The 21,221-nt window shown below is 57.3% G+C and overlaps 6 protein-coding genes across 6 annotated transcripts; 4 read left to right on the forward strand and 2 right to left on the reverse strand.

Moving 5' to 3' along the window:
- Nucleotides 1–99: 99 nt before the first annotated feature.
- IE81DRAFT_294907 (tubulin binding cofactor A) lies at nt 100–644 on the forward strand (the record flags this gene model as incomplete). The annotated part of the gene is made up of 3 exons (XM_025512075.1): nt 100–195; nt 395–491; nt 568–644. Coding segments are annotated over 3 exons (270 nt in total), but the record flags the coding sequence as incomplete, so codon positions are not given.
- Nucleotides 645–1,589: 945 nt separating this feature from the next.
- Nucleotides 1,590–1,934, forward strand: IE81DRAFT_350190 (hypothetical protein; the record flags this gene model as incomplete). Its single annotated transcript, XM_025516489.1, has 1 exon — nt 1,590–1,934. One exon carries the CDS (start codon nt 1,590–1,592, stop codon nt 1,932–1,934), a length of 345 nt encoding a protein of 114 aa, XP_025366565.1.
- Nucleotides 1,935–4,316: 2,382 nt separating this feature from the next.
- Nucleotides 4,317–4,685, forward strand: IE81DRAFT_283731 (cytochrome P450; the record flags this gene model as incomplete). The annotated part of the gene is made up of 1 exon (XM_025511573.1): nt 4,317–4,685. A coding segment is annotated over one exon (369 nt), but the record flags the coding sequence as incomplete, so codon positions are not given.
- Nucleotides 4,686–6,072: 1,387 nt separating this feature from the next.
- IE81DRAFT_350192 (putative monosaccharide transporter) lies at nt 6,073–8,406 on the reverse strand (the record flags this gene model as incomplete). Its single annotated transcript, XM_025516490.1, has 8 exons — nt 6,073–6,441; nt 6,531–6,546; nt 6,638–6,951; nt 7,036–7,439; nt 7,516–7,603; nt 7,674–7,902; nt 7,998–8,107; nt 8,194–8,406. The coding sequence occupies 8 exons, from the start codon at nt 8,404–8,406 to the stop codon at nt 6,073–6,075; spliced, it is 1,743 nt and encodes a 580-aa protein (XP_025366567.1).
- A 4,075-nt stretch (nt 8,407–12,481) lies between these two features.
- IE81DRAFT_369111 (SAICAR synthase-like protein) lies at nt 12,482–16,367 on the forward strand. Its single transcript, XM_025517209.1, has 2 exons — nt 12,482–15,916; nt 15,984–16,367. Exons 1-2 carry the CDS (start codon nt 12,776–12,778, stop codon nt 16,161–16,163), a joined length of 3,321 nt encoding a protein of 1,106 aa, XP_025366568.1. The 5' UTR covers nt 12,482–12,775; the 3' UTR covers nt 16,164–16,367.
- Nucleotides 16,368–16,498: 131 nt separating this feature from the next.
- IE81DRAFT_26949 (hypothetical protein) lies at nt 16,499–20,067 on the reverse strand. Its single transcript, XM_025511406.1, has one exon. It carries the CDS (start codon nt 20,027–20,029, stop codon nt 16,640–16,642), a length of 3,390 nt encoding a protein of 1,129 aa, XP_025366569.1. The 5' UTR covers nt 20,030–20,067; the 3' UTR covers nt 16,499–16,639.
- Nucleotides 20,068–21,221: the final 1,154 nt, after the last annotated feature.

Genomic DNA, 21,221 nt, shown 5'->3' on the forward strand with positions numbered 1-21,221 from the left:
CCTCCCCTCCCCTCTTGCTCACCCCGCCTCTCTTGCTCGCGGGCGCATGTATGCACCACTCGACTGTCATGCGTCGTCACACTTTCTAGATTGGCAAAGGAGGAAGAGACGTATGTGCAAGAGGCAAAGGAGCAGGAAGAGAGAGTCGAGCGGCTGCAAAAGCAAGGGGCAGACGAGTGGGATGTCAAGAAGCAAGTGAGTGGATTGTATGCGGTGCTCCGAGGGCGTGGTCGGGAAGGCGAGTGGGTGAGGCGCCGTCTAGCTGCGCGGATTTTGTGGGAGCTTAGAGTCTGGTTCGTCAAGGTCATGCTCGCGCGTATAGTCTGTCCCATCAACATCATGCTCAACCTCTCCACCCCCTTCTCATCGTCTGATTTCTTCTTCCGCCACGCAGCGCGAGGTGCTCCGCGATTGCGAGCAAATGATTCCGGATTGCAAAAAGCGTCTGGACAATGCCGTTTCGGACTTGGAAGCGTTTCTCGTGAGTTTGCGTCATCTTTGTGCGGAATGCAGGCTGACTGACACGTCCGACACGGCTTTTCCACTTGATGTGTGCCACGTAGGAAGGGGCAGATGCGAGTGTTGGAGAGTCGCAAGAGGCAAAGACTGCTCGCGAGGTGCTTGACGGCGTCACCTCGAATTGAGCCTGAGCTCGAGAGCGTGCACAAGCGAGCGGCACCGAGTGGGCAATCGCAACTCGATGGCATTCGCTAGGTCGCTCGAGGAACGGGATGTATGCGCTTTTGCCTCGCAGCTCGCCAAGAGACTTTCTCGCCTCGACTGGAATCGTCTTCTCCCCCGAATCAGAGCATACATATACCCCCCCCCCCCCCCCCCCTTTTCCATGCCCGGTGCGCGTGTTCCGTAATGGTGAATGTCCAGATTTTGTAGGTTTCTCATCCGCGGCCGCGCACCCGAGAGATCACGTGGGTCGGTCGGATGGAGAGCCCAAGAGGTTTCGCGCAGGTTCGATTCTCGCCTTGTCCGCTTCAAGACACACGCTGCTGGCCCGGAAGGCAGGATTAGCAGGGATGATTGAGTGTGAAGTTGGCATGGGAGGGTGAGGGTCCCGCCCGCCCTGGATCGGATCACTCGGACTTGTCGCGTTTGATGGCTTTGAACACAGACCAACTCCAGCTAGGGCCAGCGAGCGACTCATCTCTGAGCACTCGGCGCAAAGATCGGGCAAAGAGAGACGATGGGGATGGGAATGCGCACCGGGAGACGCGACGCGATGCGATGCGAGACCCGCAAGATGCCCGCCCTCACCCCGTTGTGGCGGTTGATGCGGAGTTGAACCAGAGCGCTCGAGACTGGGGGGCCCGCGCAATCTCTCGTACAATTAAAGGTACGACAAATCGAGAATACAACAATCACGTGAATCACAATCACGAATACAAAAGCTGCACGTACAGGCACGCAATAACTTTTTCATACTTTTCTTTTGCTGCATCCAGTCCCCCGTTGCAAGACGGAGGGCGCTCTTAACCCGCCATCCAGACATCCATCTCACATTTCTCAGTCATTGCACAACACAGCGCATACCGCACACTCTGCCCGTTTAGCTTGGAAATTAGGACGCCCTCGACATGGCCCGCACAGGTTCATCACGCCGTCTAGCGCGCACTCGCACGCGCACGCGCGATCACGCTCACGACCGCAAGACATCGCACGCATCCGGTCAGGCGCAAGCGCAAGCTCAAGTTCAAGGAGCCATCTCACAAGCGAGCAAGAAGCGAGGCGCAAAGGCGAGGAACAGACATCGTGATGAGATGAGCAGGCAGAGGCTGGATGAGATTGTGCAGAGGGAGAGGAACGAGGAGAGCAGTGGCGCCGTCGAACCTTCAGAGAAGGCTACGTCCAGCAAGAAGACGTTCAAAAGGCGGGGTCCGGATGCTGTGCCTCTCGACATGCTCGGTGGAATGAGCATCTAGTCACGGTTGCTTGGAGCACGGACCAGACAGCTCGACCGAGCATGAACAGGATGGAGGCGAGACGTGTGCGTCTTTAAGAAGCGCCTTTCGGCGCTCGTCTGCTACTCGCGCTCGTCTCGTGACCTGATCGCGAGTCCACATGACACGCGGAGCAGTCACTCTTCCGCCTGTGTCATCGACTCGCTCCCAAGGTGTTGTACTCGGCGCTCCGATGCCACTCAATCTGCGCACCTTCGTCGCTCAGCAGCAGACCTTCTTTCGATGTAGAGCGAGCGGCGACTCGTCTTCATAGCTTGGCAAGGCTGGATGCGCTACCATCCTAACCCCTGCGGCACCTGTCATTCGACGACTCGGCCAAGCGCGACCTATCCATCGTCGCCCTCACGAGCGATCGAGCAAATGGTCGGTGCCCTCGAAACAGCACTAGCGCCACTTTTTCGGCCGAACATCTGTGGTGGCATATCGGACCGACACGGCCGATCTGAAGACATGCGATCTCCACGACGCCGAGCACGCAGCGCGCAGCGTTCTGCCGCCCGAACCGCGCCTTGCGAGCTGACTTGGCCCGATCCGGCGGCATGCCGATGCGCGCCTTGCGGCTAGCGTGGCCAACGCCTCAACACAGCATGATTCGTGCCCTCGCCCTGCTGCTTGTTTGGCTACTTGATCGATGAGACAAGAATTGGCCGCAACGACGTCTTGCTTCCGGCGATTTTCTGGCTTCTTGATTTGCAATGCGCGCAACACACGCGCCTAGCAGGCAACATTCGGGCGCTCGTGCACGACGATACGCACGACAAGATGCAGTGCACTGGATTGAACGGAGCGTGTCCTACGAGAGCATCGCACGCTAAGCCCACTCGTACCGCACGCACCGCCCAGGACATTGTGGCAGAAAATCGTTTCGGCATCAAAGTCCGACTTTGACCTTTCATGCTCACGCCCACCCGCCCCACATGGGACGTCCCTTCAGCCACCGGCGACATTTTTGCTGCCACGTATGCTTCGGCTACTTCGGACAATCGGACAAGTGAGACTCGAGCCACGTTCGGACGAGTCGTTCGCCGCGCGAGCAATGTAGTGTGCCCGATCATGTTGGCGCGACAGATGGTCACTCAGATTGCTATAAAGGCTGGTGTTGTGTAATGCCCACTCACGACTTCTCGTCGCCAATTCCCTCGAGCAACAACACACAACACATTGCAACCATGGCAACATCAACTCACTTCTCCTTGAGTATCTACGAAACGGTCGGTCTGGTGCTAGCTGCTCTCGCGCTAGGTCGACTAGCCCAACACCTCCATCTCGCCTACTTTGGACCGCTATCCCATATCCCCGCCTACAGCTTCTGTGCGCTCCACTTTAGCGGACTTTGGAGAGCGTACCAGTATCGCTATGGGAAAGGCATCGCCTACGCCCTCTTGGAAGCGCATCAGCAAAGGCAGCAGACCTTTTTGAGGTATGGACTCGATCTGGTATCCGTGTCGGACCCTGACGCGTACGAAGAAATCTACGGAGGTCATTCGACGACCTTTGTCAAGAGTGAGTCGTCTGTCCGCCCCAGGCGTAGACTTTCCACGCTCTGATGCGGGCGCCCTCGCTAGCTTCCTTCTACAACACCTTTGCTTCGCCTGGCGCAAATCAAGCCCACTCTTCGTTTGCGACGCAAAATGTAGCAGAGAATAGAGAACGACGCAAAAGGCTGTCTCCCTTGTTCAATCGCAGCTCGATCGAGTCCTTTGCACCGTTGATCAAATCCAAGCTGTCTGCCGCCTTCAAGAGCACCCTCACGGCCCAGGTGAATGGTGTGCAAAAGAAAGCAGGAGAAGGCGCTGCGAGCATTCCAAGAATCTATCACGCCATCGCCTTGGATGTCATTTCCGCTCTAGCATTTGGCAAGTCGACCGACGTCACGGCCACCAAGGATTTCTCACACGACTACCTGACCGCGTTCGCCAACAACGAGGTCGTCATGCTCAAGTCGTGCATTCCAAACATCACCGCGGCTCTCTTTGCATTCGCTGCAAACGCAAAGCTCTATGCCGCCTTGTCCAAACTCGCACAGATCGCAGCGCAGATGCTCAGCGATTACGAAGCTGGAAAGACGGATCCAGATCTCGGATATCCCATCTTGTTTGACAACATGTATGGCAAGGACGAAAAGCATCACGCGCCCGCTCCGAAACATGCCACGCTTGCGGAAGCTAGGACATTCTTGGCGGCTGGACACGATACTGTGAGTGCGCCCGCGCGATCCTTGCGCGCGCCTGACCACCATGCTTACCGGCCTGGGACTTGCAGGTGGGAAATACCACGAGTGCGGCGATTTGGTCGCTGTTCAAGCTCACTGCAGAGGGTCAAAAGTCGCGGGTGCTCCGGGATCTTCAAGCCGAGCTTGACGCAGCTTTCCCAGAGGCCGACGACATTTGGCAAGCCGAGCTGCACGATCTCGAACAATTGCCGTTTCTGAATGCCACGGCCAAAGAAGCATTGCGATGGTCTCAAGCCGTGCCCGGTATCCTGCCTCGCACCGTCCCTGCTGCAGGTTACAAGCGCGGCAAAGTGTACCTACCACCGGGCACTTCTGTAGGAATGTCTACGCTATACGTCCACTTTAACCCCACCATCTTTTCATCGCCAGATACTTTTGATCCATCGCGCTGGTTCCTGCCGGGCACCAAGGACCTCAACCACCATCTGGAGCACTACCTCGTCGCCTTTTCCAAGGGTTCGCGAAGATGTCTAGGCCTGCCGCTGGCCAACGCCGAGATCCTCTTCTTCATCGCCCTCACCGCTCGACTGTACGATGTGGACATTGTGGGGCACAGAGCCAACGATTTGGCCAGATTCAAAGATGGAGGACAGGTGGACGTCCAGCAAGCTCAGACGCCGCACTACTCTCATCCGGACCATTTGGACCGCAGAGACTTTTTCGTAGCCAAGTGGACGCACACTGTCGATCTCAAGCTCGTCCCTAGAATGTAGGCCCCCAAGAACGTCGAGTTGTTGCACGGATCTGTCAAGCGCTCTCGCAATTCTCAAGCTCTAAACTGTTTCGCATGCTACATTAGTCTTTCTAAACCGCTTATTACATATCATAGCTATAAATTCTCGCGAGAGAGCCTTAGACGACCCCCAACAAAGACTTTTCTGCAATACAACGTCTTTGCAATGGACGGTCGCGGAAAAGATCGATGCGGGATTTGCAGCATGCTTTCCTCGCGCCAAGCACCCGCCTTTCTGTTCTTGCTTTACGTAGCAGCGTGAGCACCCATGTTGGACCTGCAGCTTTCACAGCACTCGGATGGGTTCGGTTCGGTTCGGTTGTTGGTGATGAGCATTCGTAGCCGAGAGCAATGAGCAGCACCCGCTTCAAAGCCTCAATAACCCTCTCAGTGTGTCCGTCCTGAGGCAAGAAAGCCCATAAATCTTCTACAGCTCTCAAGTATACCTCCTTCTTGCACACGCATCCATATCCTTGAGCGAGCGATCCACCTTCCCACATGTTTTACCCTAAATTACTCTTGAGCAAAAGCCCACCATTTTGTTCCGACAAATCTAGACAAATTTTGTAACGTTGGGCAGCAAGCAGGCTTTTGAGCTCATCAGCAGGTCAGCTATCATGTTTCGATTGCCTGTGTGAAGTGCGCACTGCAAGCATGGGTTAGTTGGGCAGCCACAGTCACTGCCGAAAGACTCGTGACTACTGCTGCACTTTTCACCTGCACATCCCCCGCGTAGAAGGTGTCCACGGTTACTTTTGAGGTTAGGGTAGTGGTCGCGGCAAGTGCTGTACTTGCCTTCTGGAGTAAAGATGCGTGGTGTTCAAACTCGCACGGACAAAGAAAGGTATCATAGACTTCAGCATCGATATTCGAGTCGATCGTCGCGTCACACGAGCAAGAGGAAGAGAACGGGAATATTGAGTACAGGGGTGAGGCGTAAATGTCTCGAGACTTCGGCGAGATTTTCGAGAGATGAAACGAGCAGGGTGAGGTGTAGACGGCAAAGTCGCCCATGCGGGAGTCTTCAAGCCGATAGAGACGGAGCGCTCTCCAGGGCGATGCAATGCGAATCCGTCGCACGGCCGCTTCGCCCTTGCCCGGCGCGACGCGCGAAACGCACGTCCTACCGCCAATCAAGCCTCGCGCTTGCTCTTCTTGTTCCCAAACGGCAAAAAGCTGAGACCAACCAGCGTTTCCCGGCCCTTTTCTCCCCTCGTAGGTTGCCAACTGCTGGATTTCCAAGGAGGCATGCGAGGGTGTTCCGTAAACAATTCGTCGACTGCTTCCAAGCTAAGACCCTTCAGTTCGGGCAGGACGAAAAAGACAAAGATGGCGGCGAATGTCAAGCACCCGGCAAAGACCAGCATGATGTATGGACCGTAGTGCGTCGCTACCTTCGGAGAGAAGAAGCTGAGGAGGAAGTTGAAGAGCCAATTAGCAGCGGAGGCTAGGGAGATGGATTTGGCCCGAAGATGGGTGGGGAAGAGCTCGGAGCATGATACCTATGTGACGGTGGTAGTGGGAGGAAGTGCGACGCGTCAGTGTTGATGCCGCGCAACGGTGGCGACGGTGCACAATGCCAAACACTCACCCATGGAACAGGGCCCCTGTAAGCAGTGACGACGACGGTGAAAGTGAGGAATACGTAAGCGAAATGGTCCAAAGACGAACGAGACGAGCGGGGCGCGACCCACTCACCAGAACATGCTGTACGCGGCCAAGTGGAGCACGGCAAAGGCGACGAACGCGTTGCCAGCGGCCTTTTCCGAAGCGTTGGGCGTAACACCGTCCGGCGCCAAAGCGTTCTTTCCCACAAAGGCGACGATGTAGGCGCAAATGGCTTCAAAGATGGCACCAAAGATCAACGATTTTCTCCTGCCCATCTTCTCCACCAGGTAGAGCGCGGGGACGGTGCAGACGAGAGAGATGGCGCCAAACAAGAATTGGATCTGCAGGGGTTGCAGTTGGATGTTGGCCTTGCTGAAGAAAGTCGGGCCGTAGTAGTAGTAGTACTGCAAAGGCGGTGAGAGGAGAGCAAAAGCGTGAGTGGCGCGAGCGAGTACAACCCACGCACGCACGCGCGCTGCGCTACTCACATTTTGACCGTTGAGTTGCTGCAAGATCTGCAGCATGATGGCCGTCAAGGTTCTTCTCCACATTTGACCTTGTTTGGCAAAGCAGAGCACGTAACCGGTGACGTAATTGTAACCCTTGAACGCTTGATTCTCGGCCTCGATGCCTTCCTGCATGTCGACGAGGTCGTGTTCCAGCTGCGCATCTCCGCGAGATCCATTGGTAGTGTCGGTGAGCTTGGCACCGCGCATACGAGCCATGACCGTTCTGCACTGCGCTGGCTTTTCGTTCTTGAGCAGCCAACGAGGTGATTCTGGAAGCGGAATCATCAGGACCAAGAGGAGCACTCCCCAGAGCATCTGGAAACCGACGGGGATGCGCCAGCCGGCTGCTTCGTAGTTGAGATTGTTCGATGCCCAGGTGATGGCTGTGGGAGGTGGAGCAGCAGAGCGTGATGAGCGAGAGCGGTCGAGTGACAACGGCCCTGTCGACGAGACTCTCACCATAGGCCACGCAGATACCGCCGATGATGAGGAGCTGGTAGCACGACACCATCGCTCCCCTGATGGACTTTGGAGCAGTCTCTGCAAGCTGTGCGTGAGAGAGAGAGAGCGGGGTCAATGCGGGGCCAAGTCTCGCGGCGCTACGAGCACACACTCACGTAAAGAGGGCACAGACCGCTCAGAGCGCCCACACCGAGACCAGCGATGAGTCTGCCGGCGTACATTTGGCCGACTTCGTTGATGGTGGCGGTCTGAATGACGGCGCCGGCGAGGAAGAAGCCTGCCCAGATCATCATGGAAGGCTTGCGCCCAAAGTAGTCGGAAACGGGCGCTTGAGCTAGCGCGCCCACAAAAGTACCGATGGATAGCGTAGCAGTGATAAGGGATCTGCATGGCAAGCAAGGGGTCGAACGTCGTTTGAGGCGGAAGGTTCGAAGAGACGGACCGAACATCGCGCTTCGGCTGGCAAGCAGCGCACTCACGCAGTGTCATCTGGCAGTTCCCAATTACCAGTAACAGGGTTTTGGCCCCCGCCAAAGCGGACGACAAAGTCTTCCATGATTAGACATCCGCTGATTACACCGATATCGTACTGCGATGGAAGGCGGGGCGGGGGATGGCGCGTAAAGAGTAAACAAACTGGGGGATCAGCGGCTGCCCTGGCTCGCGCGCACTCACACCAAAGAGGAAACCAGCACAAGCAATGACGATGCCGAGCAAGACGCTGATGCCCGTGATTTTTGGGTGAGATTCTTCATGCTCGACTGGCACATCGTCGCTCATCTTGTCCAATTGCGCCTTTTCGCCCAAAGGTGAAGCGTCGCGTTGGTGCGTGTCGAGTGGAGAAGCGGCGTCCTTTGCGCCCTTCTCTTCCGAAGAGTGGAAAGACATGATGTGGTCTACAGAGCCTGGGTGTGGGTGTGGGTGTGGGTGTGTGCGTGTGCGTGTGCGTGTGCGTGTGTGTATGCGTGTGATGTCGAGTGAGGAGGGATCACGAGGACGATCACTGGTGCGCCACACGTACGGTGATGAAGGTGCGCGAGGTGTGGTGTTGCGATGCGATGTGCCAGGGACTGGAATGAGGGGGTGGATGGTGTGTGGTCAAATGTGGATCACCCTCAAGTGTTCCAAATGAACGTCTCTTTAAGTATCTGCGTTGTGCCGTGCGATCTCCGGATATGCGAGAGGAAGATGGACTGGTTGTATGCGGCAATCGTGAGCACCGAATGGTGCGGCACGCCACGCTAGGCACTTGAGGACATTCCACGACTCCCGCGGGCAGAGAGAGAGAGAGAGAGAGAGAGTCACGAGGATGAGTGCGAGTGCGAGTATAGTAGCTGTTGTTTAGCAGAGGCGCGGGGCTCCGGACTTGTTCGCTGCAAGGCACCTTCGGCAATCCCACGAGCTCTGGCTGAGTTGGCGAGATGTCAGTCGGAGGGGGACAGCTAGGTTGTGGGTGAATGCGGAGTATACTGTACTACTGCACATGGACATGCACCAGTCGCGCCGAGTTGAGTGTCGAGTGCGGAGATGTATCGTATCGAGTGTCTAGCGGTCGATCTCTTTCTCGAATTGGAGCGAGCGTGCGCAGCTTTCAAGGTGCGCGCAGTCAATCCAAAAAGGGACCCTTGACGAGTTAGTTGTACAGTGGGCAGGCGTGCGTGCGTGCCGAGCAATTAAGTCACAGTGAAAATAGAGTTGGGGTCAACGTCTGCGCAAAGTGCCCCGCGCGCGGTGCTCAAGGCAAAGGCGAGCTGATCGAGCGAGGGGAGTCTAGCTGCTGCTGCTGCTGCTGCTGCTGCTGCTGCTGCTGCTCCTGCCGTTTCGGGCTCTTGCTGCCCGGGCCTACAAAGTCGTACGACTCGACTTATACAACAGTGACGAGTACAGTAGCTGTTGATTCACTCACGATTGTTGAGAGATGTCGACAGCCACTGTGATGCTTTCAAAGGTGGACCTGCATATGTGTGGGGAAGAGCGAGCGCGCGCAAGAGGGAGTGAGTGCAAAGGCGAATGAATGCCGAAGTCGGAATACCTCCACTCACCTGGCTCACCAACTCGGGGGCGCTGTTGCTATGCAGAGCCACGTTGGTAGATAAGATGCCTGCCTGCTGCATCCATGATCGAGCCGAGCGGGAATCTGATGCCGTGCAGTCAGCAGTCAGCAGTCAGCAGTCGGCAGTTGTGAGTCGTGAGTCGTGGCTCGAGTGCAGTTGATCTGACCAGCGTGCGCTCCATTCCGCCCCTCATTCACATTGATGGAGCGCCGATCTAGATGAGACGTACGCGGCGGCGGCGGCGGCGGCATCAAGAGCGCAGCGCAACGCAGCACTCTGCAGACTCATCAGACGTATACTCGCTCGTTCCGTCTCGCGCACGCACCGGACCCCGCGGTAAGACGCGGATCGTATACGTGTTGTGAGACACGCAGCATGAGCGCGCAGGTTGAGCTCTCTCTTTGCCATCCCCCTCCCCCCCGCCCGCGCGACTCATCCTGACGATTTGCACTTCACCCCACCCAGCAGCAGCACGAGCAGCACCCGAAAGCGTCAACATGATCACGAAATGCATCATCGGACGTCGACGAACAGCTGCATGTGCTTCGGCAATCTCTCAAATTAGAGCTCGCGGACGCGCGCGCGCGAGTACTTTTGCCAGCAGGCAGGCGACCGCGCCCATCACGACTCAGACTGCATGCATGCATTTGTTCCGACGCGCGCGTATACCTCATCACTTTTGTTGCCTCCGAGTCTGAGTATAGCTGCTACACTCAGACTGCTGCCTGGAGTAGCCATGTGGCCGTCTTGAAGCAGTCAGGCTCGGAATCTTGTCCAACCTTCTTCCTACTGCACTGAACAGGGTCAAGGACCGGGATACACCATAGCGACGCTCGAGCGATCTCCCTTTTGAACACGACCCGCAGAACGCGTGCGTGCATCGTACCTGCACCCTCCCCCGCCATGCACCATGCACTCGTGACTCTATTTGGGCCGCATACGGCCTGCGCGCTCCAGACTCGCCCGCGCCCGCATGCCTCACGCGTTCACGATGAAGCAGTCGCGATCGCCCTAGTCCAGCCGTGTATACACCGCGCGTATCGCGCACTGGAGCGGCATCTTGTGACTCGGGAATCTCAACACATCTCTCGGTAATCTGTTGCGGCAAGGTATAATAATAATAATCGTGAATAGCGATGGTCATCAGCCCCATGCGCAGCTGGCTTTGTGCCGTCAAAGTTGTGCATGGGTGCTTGCTGTGTTAGGGCGGATGTATAGAGCCACAGTCAAGAATTGGAACCTACATCGTGCTGCTGGGTGGGTGATCTGTTCGCCCCTTGCCAGCGCTACTCGTGACTCCGTTTGGCTCACCACCGTCGCCGTCAGTCACAAACGGTGCGAGACACTCTCGGCCGGGACAATGATGCCAGCTCACTATCACGTGAACCTCAAGACAGAACTCTGCACGTGAGCGCGCAATTTGAATTTTGAATGCTCGGACCTGACCCTTGACTTGACTCTACCCCACACGTGCCGCTTGCCAAGACCCAGCAAGACTTTTGACTTTTCAACGAGTCCCCGGTCTGCAGCTCGCGACTGTCGAATGAGCGCTCGTGACTCTTTTCGATCCGAGCGTTGATGCTGTCACCATCACAAAGGAAGGATTGCGCCGATCGGCACGCAGCCCAGCGCGGTAGCTATAGCGGACAAAGCACCTTGATCTGCTTCATTAACTGTTTCGCAGAGTGATAAGCCACACTTCGGAGCCAAGACCCTTAACTCGAATGGTGATTGAAAGCAAATTGTCGAATCCGAGGAGCGCGAGCGCGAGCGTGAGCGCGCGCTACGATGAGGGAGCGAAAAGTTCTGGCAACCATGCAGCGCCCATCTCAGGGGGGTACAAGCACAAGCCAAGCACGCAACCCCCCCGCATTGAAGGCTACTACTCACGTGGAGGACCGCTCTGTATTGATCAAAGAAAGGGGGGGCCCTTTCATAGCACCCCTCGCTGCGATCCACGCGTCTAGCTCGACGTCCTGACCTACATTTTACAATCACGTGAAGCGAGGGATGTCGATCCCGTTAATTGGTGTATTCAAAGCCGCATACGGCGCGGTGCATGGACGGTTTCGAGGGTGCTCGCACTGCGGAGTGCTGACTGACTAGCTCTTGCACCGCCCGCTGCTGCTGCCGCGCTGCGATGGTACGGTCGTGAGTGCGACGCACGAGTTCGCCCTTCGACCTCTTCTTCCATGCTGGTGCCGAGGACGCGTGTTAGGAGTTCCTCTGATTACTTGGTACGTCTCCAGCAGTTCGAGTGTCATCAAAATATCATGCGGAAGATGCATACAAAGCTCCGCACAGCTTCAAATCGAAACACTATCTGTCTCGTGCTGCAAAAGCGACTACCAAGTACGAGTAATTCTCAACGGATTCAAAGATCCTCAAATGTCCACAAAGAGAAATCGTTAGTGCGACAAACAGATCATTCAAAATCAAAATGTTGCAGACGCATGCGCATGCAGCTGGCGCACGAGGTCGGCGGTATGAAAAGTTTGCATTTTGAATGCGTCACTCTGACTGCTCGCTCGCACATGCGCGCTTGAGCCCTCGTTCCGCGCCTGATGGAGGCATCCATGCTGCATGCATGGTGGCAGCAGCATCATCGATCGCGCCTGATGCGGGCCGCGCGCGTAGAGCATGCAGCAGCACCAGAACCACAATCAAGGCGCGCGAGCGAGCGATGCTTTCGGAAACCGTCGTATTCATGTCGACCGCGGTGCCTTAAGGGGCGCGCGGCGAGAGGGAAATCATCAGTAGAAATTCGTATGCGCGCGTGCATGTGCGTTGTTCGCATGAAAGGCGCACCGCACCGCACGCAAGCACCCGGGTCGGGTGAGCTGCTGCTGCTGCTGCTGGGTGATCGTCGCTCAATAAGCCACCGACGGACCTCGCTCAGCCAAACTCCATCACTTTTCGCTGTGTGAGGCTGCGCGATCGGTGCGACGCACAGCCACTCGTGACTCGCGAATTGTGACTTGATCGATTCCATCATCGCCATTGTGTACATCCACATCCATCGAATAGACCAACGGCACTTGCCGCCCACATAGACCCTCGCGCACGAGCTCAGCGCTTCGAGAGAATCTTTCTCACGCCATCGACGTTGCGCTCCGACTTTTGCCTCACAACGATTACAACCAGTGCGTTTTGCACACCCACACGACCGCGAACGCCTGCGCGACTGCCCTCGTCGCCTAGCGATGCTGCTCACACACGGCACACCGGATCCATTGCGGTCCATTCGATCTGCCATCGACGCGGAAGAGTCTGGCAATCATGTGGTGCGGGTCGCTGAAGAAGGCACGGGAGAGACGTACGATTTGACCTTGTCCCACTCTTCGCCGTACGTCGGATCATCTTCATCGCCTTATGGTTCATCTCGTCATCACCAGCAGGTGCGCGACCAGAGAGGCAACTTGGTCGACGAGCAGGCAAGGGCAGAAGGTGCCAAGCATGTTTCCAAGCACAGCGAAAAGGCCGAACGAACAGCGGACAACGATGCCGTGTATGCACCCGAACAGCGCAACGCCGACGATGACTCTCCCACCGCATTGTCAGAGTCGCACTCTTCGTCCGGTGGCTCTCAATCTCATGGTCGTCGCATCCTTCAGCTGCCCCAGATTGTGAGCAAGAGGGCGAGCGTCATGGGCGACAAACCAGCAGGGAGCACATACAATCTCAACCCTGGCAAACGGGGCTCGCAGGGAGGCGCGACTGCTCTCAACGAGAGCGACTCTGTGGATGCAAGTCACAGCAGTGCTCGCAGGGAAGTGTCTCAAGTCGGACAGTCGCCATACGTGCACCCTTTCACTGCGCCGCCCAGGTCTCATCCTATGATCGGCGAGCTGCCTCCCAGTCCACCACTCGAGGCAGACCACATCAACAATAGCAGCAGCAGTCAAGACGGTCCTCTTGGCTTTGCATATCATAGTCCAGCCATCTCTCCAAAGACACAACCCGAACATCCCTTTGCTAGCTGGTCGGATGCCAACGGTCCGGCTCCATCCGGCACCTTCAAGACGTCATCTGCATCTGCGTCTGCCTCGGCGTCCGCATCCGCTGCCACATCCACATCCGCCCAGCGTCACGTACATCCACTACAAGCCAGCTCATCCAGCACCAAGTCTCACCCACCCATCTCGGCTGCTCACCTGCATGCCTCGCGACGCTCCGCAAGCTCAGTCTCGGCTGCGAGCACCGCTTACATGACAGCGTCGGACGAAGAGTCGTCTGCCGACCATCGCCCTCAGGCAGCGCGTTCCAAGACGCAAGGAGAGGGCATGCTCATGCCGCCTGCTGATGCTGCGAATAACGCTACCAGAAGTGGTCAGGTTCGAGGCGCTTCGCGTCGCAACACTGCCGGATCGGGAGTCAAGCGGCCTCAATCATCCAGCAGCATCGGCACGCAACGAAGCCGACGGTCATCACGTGAGAGGGAAGTGTCTGCTGCATCGACCAGTGGCGCGCACGAGGGGGCAGCAAACGCTACATCCAGCGCTGGTGGCTCGAACGCTTACTCCGCTAGCGGCGCGCCTTTGCGAACTGGAGATGCAGGGCTGGACGAAGAGATGGCAAAGCAGGCTGAAGCGATTCGGAAAGACCGAGAGAAGCGAGCTCGAGCTGCCAGAGAGGCTGCGGAGCAACGAGTCGGCGATGAGGAAGGCACACCGGAAGGCGGCGGCCCTCTGATGCGACGAAAAAGCAACGCTAGGCGCGACACGCTTGGACATTCTAGCGTTGGAGGAGCGGACGAACCTCGAGCACTGGTGGGAAACATCATCGGAGAAGGACATGCAAATTACGTTCTCATGTACAATATGCTCACGGGCATTCGGATCGGGGTGTCGAGGTGCCAAGCTAAACCCGCTCGACCCCTCACCGAAGCGGACTTTTCAGCCAGGCACAAGTTCACGTTCGACATTATCGGCAACGAGCTGACACCGTCTGCCAAGTACGACTTCAAGTTCAAGGATTACGCTCCCTGGGTTTTCAGGGATCTCCGAGAGTACTTCCACCTGGACCCAGCCGACTACCTCTTGTCGCTCACCGCCAAGTACATTCTCTCTGAGCTAGGTTCGCCGGGCAAGAGCGGCTCCTTTTTTTACTTTTCGAGAGATTACAGATTCATCATCAAGACGATCCGGCATGGAGAACACAAGTTTTTGCTGAGGATACTGCAGGAATACCACGCGCACATCAAGAGCAACCCGCACACGCTACTCTCGAGGTTCTACGGCTTGCATCGAGTCAAGCTGCCGAGAGGTCGCAAGATCCACTTTGTCATCATGAACAATCTCTTTCCCCCGCATCGCGATGTGCACGAGACGTACGATCTCAAGGGGAGCGCCATCGGGCGAGAGTATCCGGAAGCGAAAGCGGCAGAGAAAAGGGGCGCGGTGCTAAAGGACCTGAATTGGATTCATCGGGGTAGAGAGCTGGAGCTTGGTCCTATCAAGAAAAAGATGCTCGAAGAGCAACTGGAAAGCGACGTCAAGCTGCTGCAAAAGCTGCGCATCATGGACTACTCCTTGCTGATTGGTCTGCACGATATGAAGAGGGGCAACAGGGAGAACCTGAGGCAGGATGCGCTTCAAGTATTCCAGCCCGACACTGCGGGTGCTGGCAACAAGGAAGGTGCGCCGGCCAATGCTCCGAACGCTACCGCCAAGGAAGCTCAGGCGCAGATCGGCAAGATTCAAACGAAGGGCTTTGGGCCGGATATGATAGTATCCAGCCCCATCAGCGCCACCGGTCCCATGCCCCCCGAGGCGGCGTCATCGTCTGCGAGTGACGGGCGGTCGAGCTCGACGTACGAGTCTTCGCCAAACTTGGTAGCGCTGGCTCATGCGCCCCAGACGCAAAATCAACCTTCGTTTGGCGCTGCTGCCATCGCAGCCGAATCCGTGCCCTCTTTGAGTCTGCCTTCTACTTCGACGGTGCAGGGACAGCCGCAAGTAGCGGCTCCTCCTCCGCAGGTGCTCGTCTCGCAGCCCAGCCCCTCCGGCTCGCCCAGCCCTACGCGATCGAACTCTGTTCCCATCTCGTCCACCTCGCCTTTGCCAGTGCATCCACTGAACAGGGCGGTAACGAAGCGCACGAGCGCGACGAGCGCCGCTCATGCAAAGGAAGAAGCGCATGCGCTTAGGGCTGCAGTGAGGCGATCGGATCCGAAGGCCTTGACCAGCGGATCGGATGGCGCGGTGCCGCTGCTTGAAGAGAGGGAGGCGGTCAATCAGCAACAGATGCACCTGCAGCAATTCCACTTTTACCAAGACGAAGGAGGCTTTAGGTCGACGGACCAGAACAATCATCCCACCGATTTTATATACTACTTTGGAATCGTGAGTGCGAGGATTGGCGTGTCTTGCATCATTGTTGCTCACAAGACCTTGACCATCCTTTGCGCAGATCGATACGCTGACGCTGTACAATAGCGTCAAGCGGGGAGAACATTACTGGAAGAGCTTGCTGAACAACAAGCACATGATCTCCAGTGTTCCGCCTGTAGAGTACGGCGAGAGGTTCAAAGACTTTTTGCTCTCCGTCATCAAGGGTGGAGACAAGAGCAAAAGACCTAGAATGGAGTAGGCCTACTACGCGACTCGTTCGGAGCGCGGGCACGCCTTAGCGCCCACCGATAGATGTTCAGCGCTCTCTTTTTGTGTCGCCTCGCTCGTGGTCGCTCTTTCGTCCTTTGTCATCATCCACCTCTTGCCCGGCTCCACACCTTCCTTGTTGCCACTGCACTCTTTCATTCACGCTTCACTTGTCATTCTCATGCACATCAACGTCCTGCGTGCCGCTCTTGCGTGAAAGCTGGTCTGAAAATAAAAGGCTGCATTGCAAGCAAGTCGGATGGGCAGCGTGCGCACACGATGGAAACAACGCATGCGGCACACACACGCGCATGTAGATGTTTTGGGCTACGCTACGCTGCAGACGAACATCGCTTGCACTAGGCTTCATGGCAGCTTTGCTGGCGCTTTCTGCTCTCTTCAAAAAAGGCAAAGAGGATCAAAATCATACATGCTTCAGGGGCTGGACAGCGAGACACTGTCGCACGATCAACGACGGCGATCCATGCCCTGCATGCGAGCAGGCGGCGAGGACGGAGTAGCGGGCCGCTGCGGCGCCGGGTGGCTTCTGCGCACCTCGCCAGGCACCATTTCGAACACTTGCTGCGCAGCAAAGCCTTGCTTTCGAAGTCTTTTCCTCTGCCTGCTCAGAGTGGCCGAAGAGCCCTGTCCCAATGGCAATGGCTGTCTTTTGTTCCAACATCTCTGATCGGGACACAGCTTTACGATGAGGTCCTCCAGATCGTGCGCACGCAGCCACCTGCGCTGCCTGCTTACCGTAGACGTTCCGCCGACTCCCCATTGTCGTCCGCGCACGACGCCGGTGCCCATAGCTTCGTCCAGTCGGCGCTGCTCCTCTGGTGTCAGCGGCAGCATTTCAAACGGGTGGCTTAGTCTCTGCTGTGCATTTTGAACTGAATCGAAGGCCTGCTCGGCAAATTGCGTCTGATCTGGACCGCGCAGTGAGCCACCGGTCAGATCAGCTGGCGCTTCTTCGACATTTTGTCGCGGAGTGGAAAGCTTGCTAGGGCGAACACCTCGAGGCGCCTGAGCCAAAATGGTCTGGACCTGCTCTTCGAGTATTTGAGCGGATGCTCGCTCCTCCGCTAGTCCGCGCGCTGCTAGCGAGTCTCCCGTGTTGGGGAGAGAGCGAGCACTCTGACTGCGCAAAGCAGGGCTTGTTTGGCGAGGCAACAGATCATCGTTCTCGGACGACATCTCTACATCTCTACCGTCAAGTCTTTGACGCTCCAGCATCTTTTGCGTGGGTTCGCGCGCGTCAGATGGTGACTTGAGCAGGTCGGAATATACAGATACCATCGACCTGATCTTGGCTGGCTGTCCCTCGTTCGAAGCCGTCGGCGTCTTTGACGTGTCTGCAAGAGGCGCATCGTTCCTACGCGAGGCGCCTTGCGTGCCATTGTTCTCCTCGTCGGGCGATTTCTTGTATCTCGGGACGGTCTGCAGCCTTGAACGCGGTCGCTTCACAGAAGCATGCGCAACAATAGTGTTCGGTATGCTAAGCGGGCGAGCTGGCGCAGAAGCGCCGGCCTCTCCATTCCCTTGACCTTTTTGTCGGTTGGTCAAGCTTGAGGACTGGGATGCGAACAACTTCCTCCGAGCTCCTTCAGCGAGGCCATGCTTTTGGATGCTCTGCGCTTCAAGCCAGCTCCATTTCTTGTGGCTCACCTCCGAAGCACCGGGCTCATCGGCTTTGAAACGCTTGTTGGCCCGGGGGAATGATTTGTTTTGATTGCCAGGGACGATCAAAAAGACGTCGTTCTGGTCAAATCCTGCAGCTCGAAGAGTGTTGCGTTGGTACGTCTTTGCAGGACCAGAACCTTCTCCAAAGGCCAGCTTAGGCCGTACGTGACTGTAGTCGCGCTGCCTTTCCTTGATAGGAACTAGGAAAGGTATCCAGTCGGCGTGGCCAGCTGCGCGCAATTCTCCGCGCTGCGCCGTCAGCGAACGATCACCGCCTTCTCCCCATTTGTTTCTGCCTCCCTTTCTCACTGGCTCAGGTCCCTCGGGCCTTTTCGGCGCAGCAGGTGGATCGAGACCGCGCAGAAGGCCATGTCCATCCACGGGCCTGTCAACGTACTTGCAGCCCCGATCCGGACAAAGGAAAGGGATCCACTCTGCCTTGCCCATGGTGCGAAGCTCCTGACGCTGGTCCGTCAGGCTTCTTTGTGTGCCGACGCCCCATGGATCTTTCATGTAGCCTCTTGTCGGGACGGGACCTGGAGGGCGCTGCAGACCCTCTGTAGCTGCTGCAATGTGCTCCGCACTAATTTTGGGTATGATCATCGCGCCGCCTTGCAGTCCTTTTCGTCCTTTTGCCTGGACAGGACAGAGATGCGGTATCCAGCACGCTTTGCCCTGCTGGAGCAGCTCTTTTCGTTGCGCTGACAAGGCGCTCGTACCGCCCTCTCCCCAAGGAAGCTTGTTGGGCCCTCGGGTGGGCACCGGACCAGGCGGTCGAGGTGCCGTAGTTGAAGCTTGGACGTACGTCTCCGACTCGAAGCGACCAAGCGACCGTTCAGGGTCATATCTGCTCATGTGGCAGGGTGGTCGAGGGCACAGATACGGTATCCACGCCTCCTGTTTTCTATCTTGCAGCACTCTCCTTTGGCGTGCCAGCGTGCGCCAATTGCCAGAACCCCACGGCACGGCGTTTGCGGCGCGCGATGGGATCGGGCCAGGGGGTCGTCTCGAGGGATCGTTGACCAGGTGCCGCAAATCGCTGTGAGCGTTGACATTAGTGAGCCCCGATACATGTGTCGAGGTGGCGGGGCTAGTCGTCGTCGATGGGCTGACGTGTGAGGCACCTTGTGCAATCTCTTCGATCAGTGCGCGCTTGAACAGCGATCCCCGCCGAACTTGCGATTCAACGGCTGCATGCAGATCGGATGGCGTCTCGCCATCCCTGTATTTCGCCTGTGTGCGACCCCAACTCCACACGGCGGAACTCGGGGGAGCAGGAGCTTTGCGCTTGCGGCCCCAGCTCCAAGCCGCAGCGTCCGACAACCCCAAAGGCGATCTCGTGAGGCTTTGCGCACTCGATCCGGGCGAAGGAACGCCGAGGCTGAGGTGAGACCTCGCATCGCGCGCATGATCGCGAGGATCTGACATGGTAGAGGATTGCGACTTGGTCGAGCTGGCGGACGCCGCATCAGGGCTCGTTTCGCGTGACGCCGACATCGATAGACTAGGGACGCGCCGGTATTTTGGAGGCGACAGCGAGACCGAGGTTGTGGGAGAGTAAACCGGATCAGAGATGGATTGTCGCGGAGAAGGACGCTCACTCTGCTCGGAGGGCCCACGGTGCGGCAATGCCGCGAGAGCGCGTTTGGCATTTGGTTCCTCTTTCGGAGCCTTGCCGCCTTGGATCTGCGTACCGGTGCGACTTTCAAGAGCGGTCGACTTGGCAGCCACGCGCACACCTTTCGCTTTCGCAATGTCAGCTTTCAGACCCTTGAAGAGCTTGCGCGCAGTGCCTTGAACGATTCCAAAGCGTCGAATGTTGTCGCCTTCTCTCTGCAACGACTGCATGAGTCTACGCTGATTTTCGCCATCTGTGCGCGGCGTGTAGGATTTTCGTATGTGGTTCTTGCCGTGGTAAGGCACGGCGAGGTGCACTCCATCGGCATCGTAACCACCAGCTTTCAGCTCTATGCGCTGCCTCCAACGAGAATTGCGACTGCCTTCCCCAAAGGCGAGCTTGCGAACGGGCCCAGGATTGTCGTGTCGCAAGTCGGGCGAGAACAGCTCGACGAGATCGGATCTTTCAATGTGCTTCAGGTATCGTCGTTGCGATGCCACGCTGTAAGGAGTATCAGGTCCAAAGTCGGAATACTTGCGCTTGTACACGTCTCGCATGTTGCGGAATGTTCCTGGCACAATGTCGTGCGGCTGCGCGCCGACCTTTGCGACGTGCTCTTGCACCACTGGTGCAAGCGCCCGAGATTCGGCTTTAGCTCCATCGTCCGACTCCATCTTTGGCTTCGTGTCGCTAAGCAGAGATGCCTTGCCGCTGAGACTGCCACCGAGTAGCGGCGGCGTAGTCTTGCCGAGTGATGCAGTCGCGTGATCCAATCGATCAGCAATCTGCTCGAGTGATTTCATCTTTGCCCTTTTGTGCAGCGAAGAGACACTAGTCCAATCGTCGAGATCGGACAAATCCCAAGACGAAGCGAGCGAGTGTGACGAAGCCCAACCGTGCGGCTGCGGCTGCGGCTGCGGCGGCGAGGCTCGCGGCGAGTCGTGCACATTTCGCGAGCTGCCAGCTGCATCTCGCGCACCGCGAATGAGCTGGTGATGCGACGGAAGGGTGTTGTAGCCCGTCTTGTCCTTATGAGCGCCAAAATGCGGACGCTTGACCTTTCCTTGCCATTTCCAATAGCCTGGCGTCCTCGTCGCTGTGGGTGATCCCGCCAAGGCCGCAAAATCCCGCGCACCTCTTGAGAAAGACTGCGGGACTTGAAGTTGCATGGCAGCAGAGCCGCGAACAGTCTCTGGTGGAGTCACTTTCGAAGCGAGCGAACCGGTCGAGATGGAGGATGCTGGCTTGTGGCGAAGAACCTCTGCATGTGAAGCACTTTCTCTCATCATGCTCATCATTTGTGGCTGGTAGTCGCGATGCGCTGAGGCGGTCACGAAGGACTCTGCATGCCGCGTGTCCTCAGTGAGTGTGGCGATTACTGGATGAGGCAAAGGGGCGGTAGCTGTGTGACGCGAGCGCGAGCGCGCCTCTCTGGGCAGCGTCCTCTCCATCGACAAGAGCCGATTCATCGCAATTCGCTTTCGTCTCGTCGTTTTTGGTGCAGCAGCAGCAGCAGCCGGACTGTCCATCTGCGAGAGGCGCAATCTGGTCGCTCGAGCGAGCCTGCCGCTCCTACGCGCGCCCGACAGGCCTTCGAGCTGCTCGACTGACAAGCTGCCCACGGCATTCCTTACCACATCACTCGCACCATCCAGCGTCCGTCGTGCCAGTCTGTTCTTTTGCAGGCGCATTACCGCACGGTAGACGTCATGAGCAAGGCGGGCGATAGCAGACGGACGAAATAAGAGA

Source organism: Ceraceosorus guamensis (assembly GCF_003144195.1).
Source record: "Ceraceosorus guamensis strain MCA 4658 unplaced genomic scaffold IE81scaffold_119, whole genome shotgun sequence".
In the NCBI taxonomy this organism is placed as follows: domain Eukaryota; kingdom Fungi; phylum Basidiomycota; class Exobasidiomycetes; order Ceraceosorales; family Ceraceosoraceae; genus Ceraceosorus; species Ceraceosorus guamensis.

Coding starts and splice junctions, on each gene's coding strand:
- IE81DRAFT_369111 (XM_025517209.1), top strand. CDS start 12,776: ATGCTGCTCACACACGGCACACCGGATCCATTGCGGTCCATTCGATCT. Junction 15,917..15,983: donor TTATATACTACTTTGGAATC/GTGAGTGCGAGG, acceptor TCCTTTGCGCAG/ATCGATACGCTGACGCTGTA.
- IE81DRAFT_26949 (XM_025511406.1), bottom strand. CDS start 20,029: ATGCGAGACGTGTACAAGCGCAAGTATTCCGACTTTGGACCTGATACT.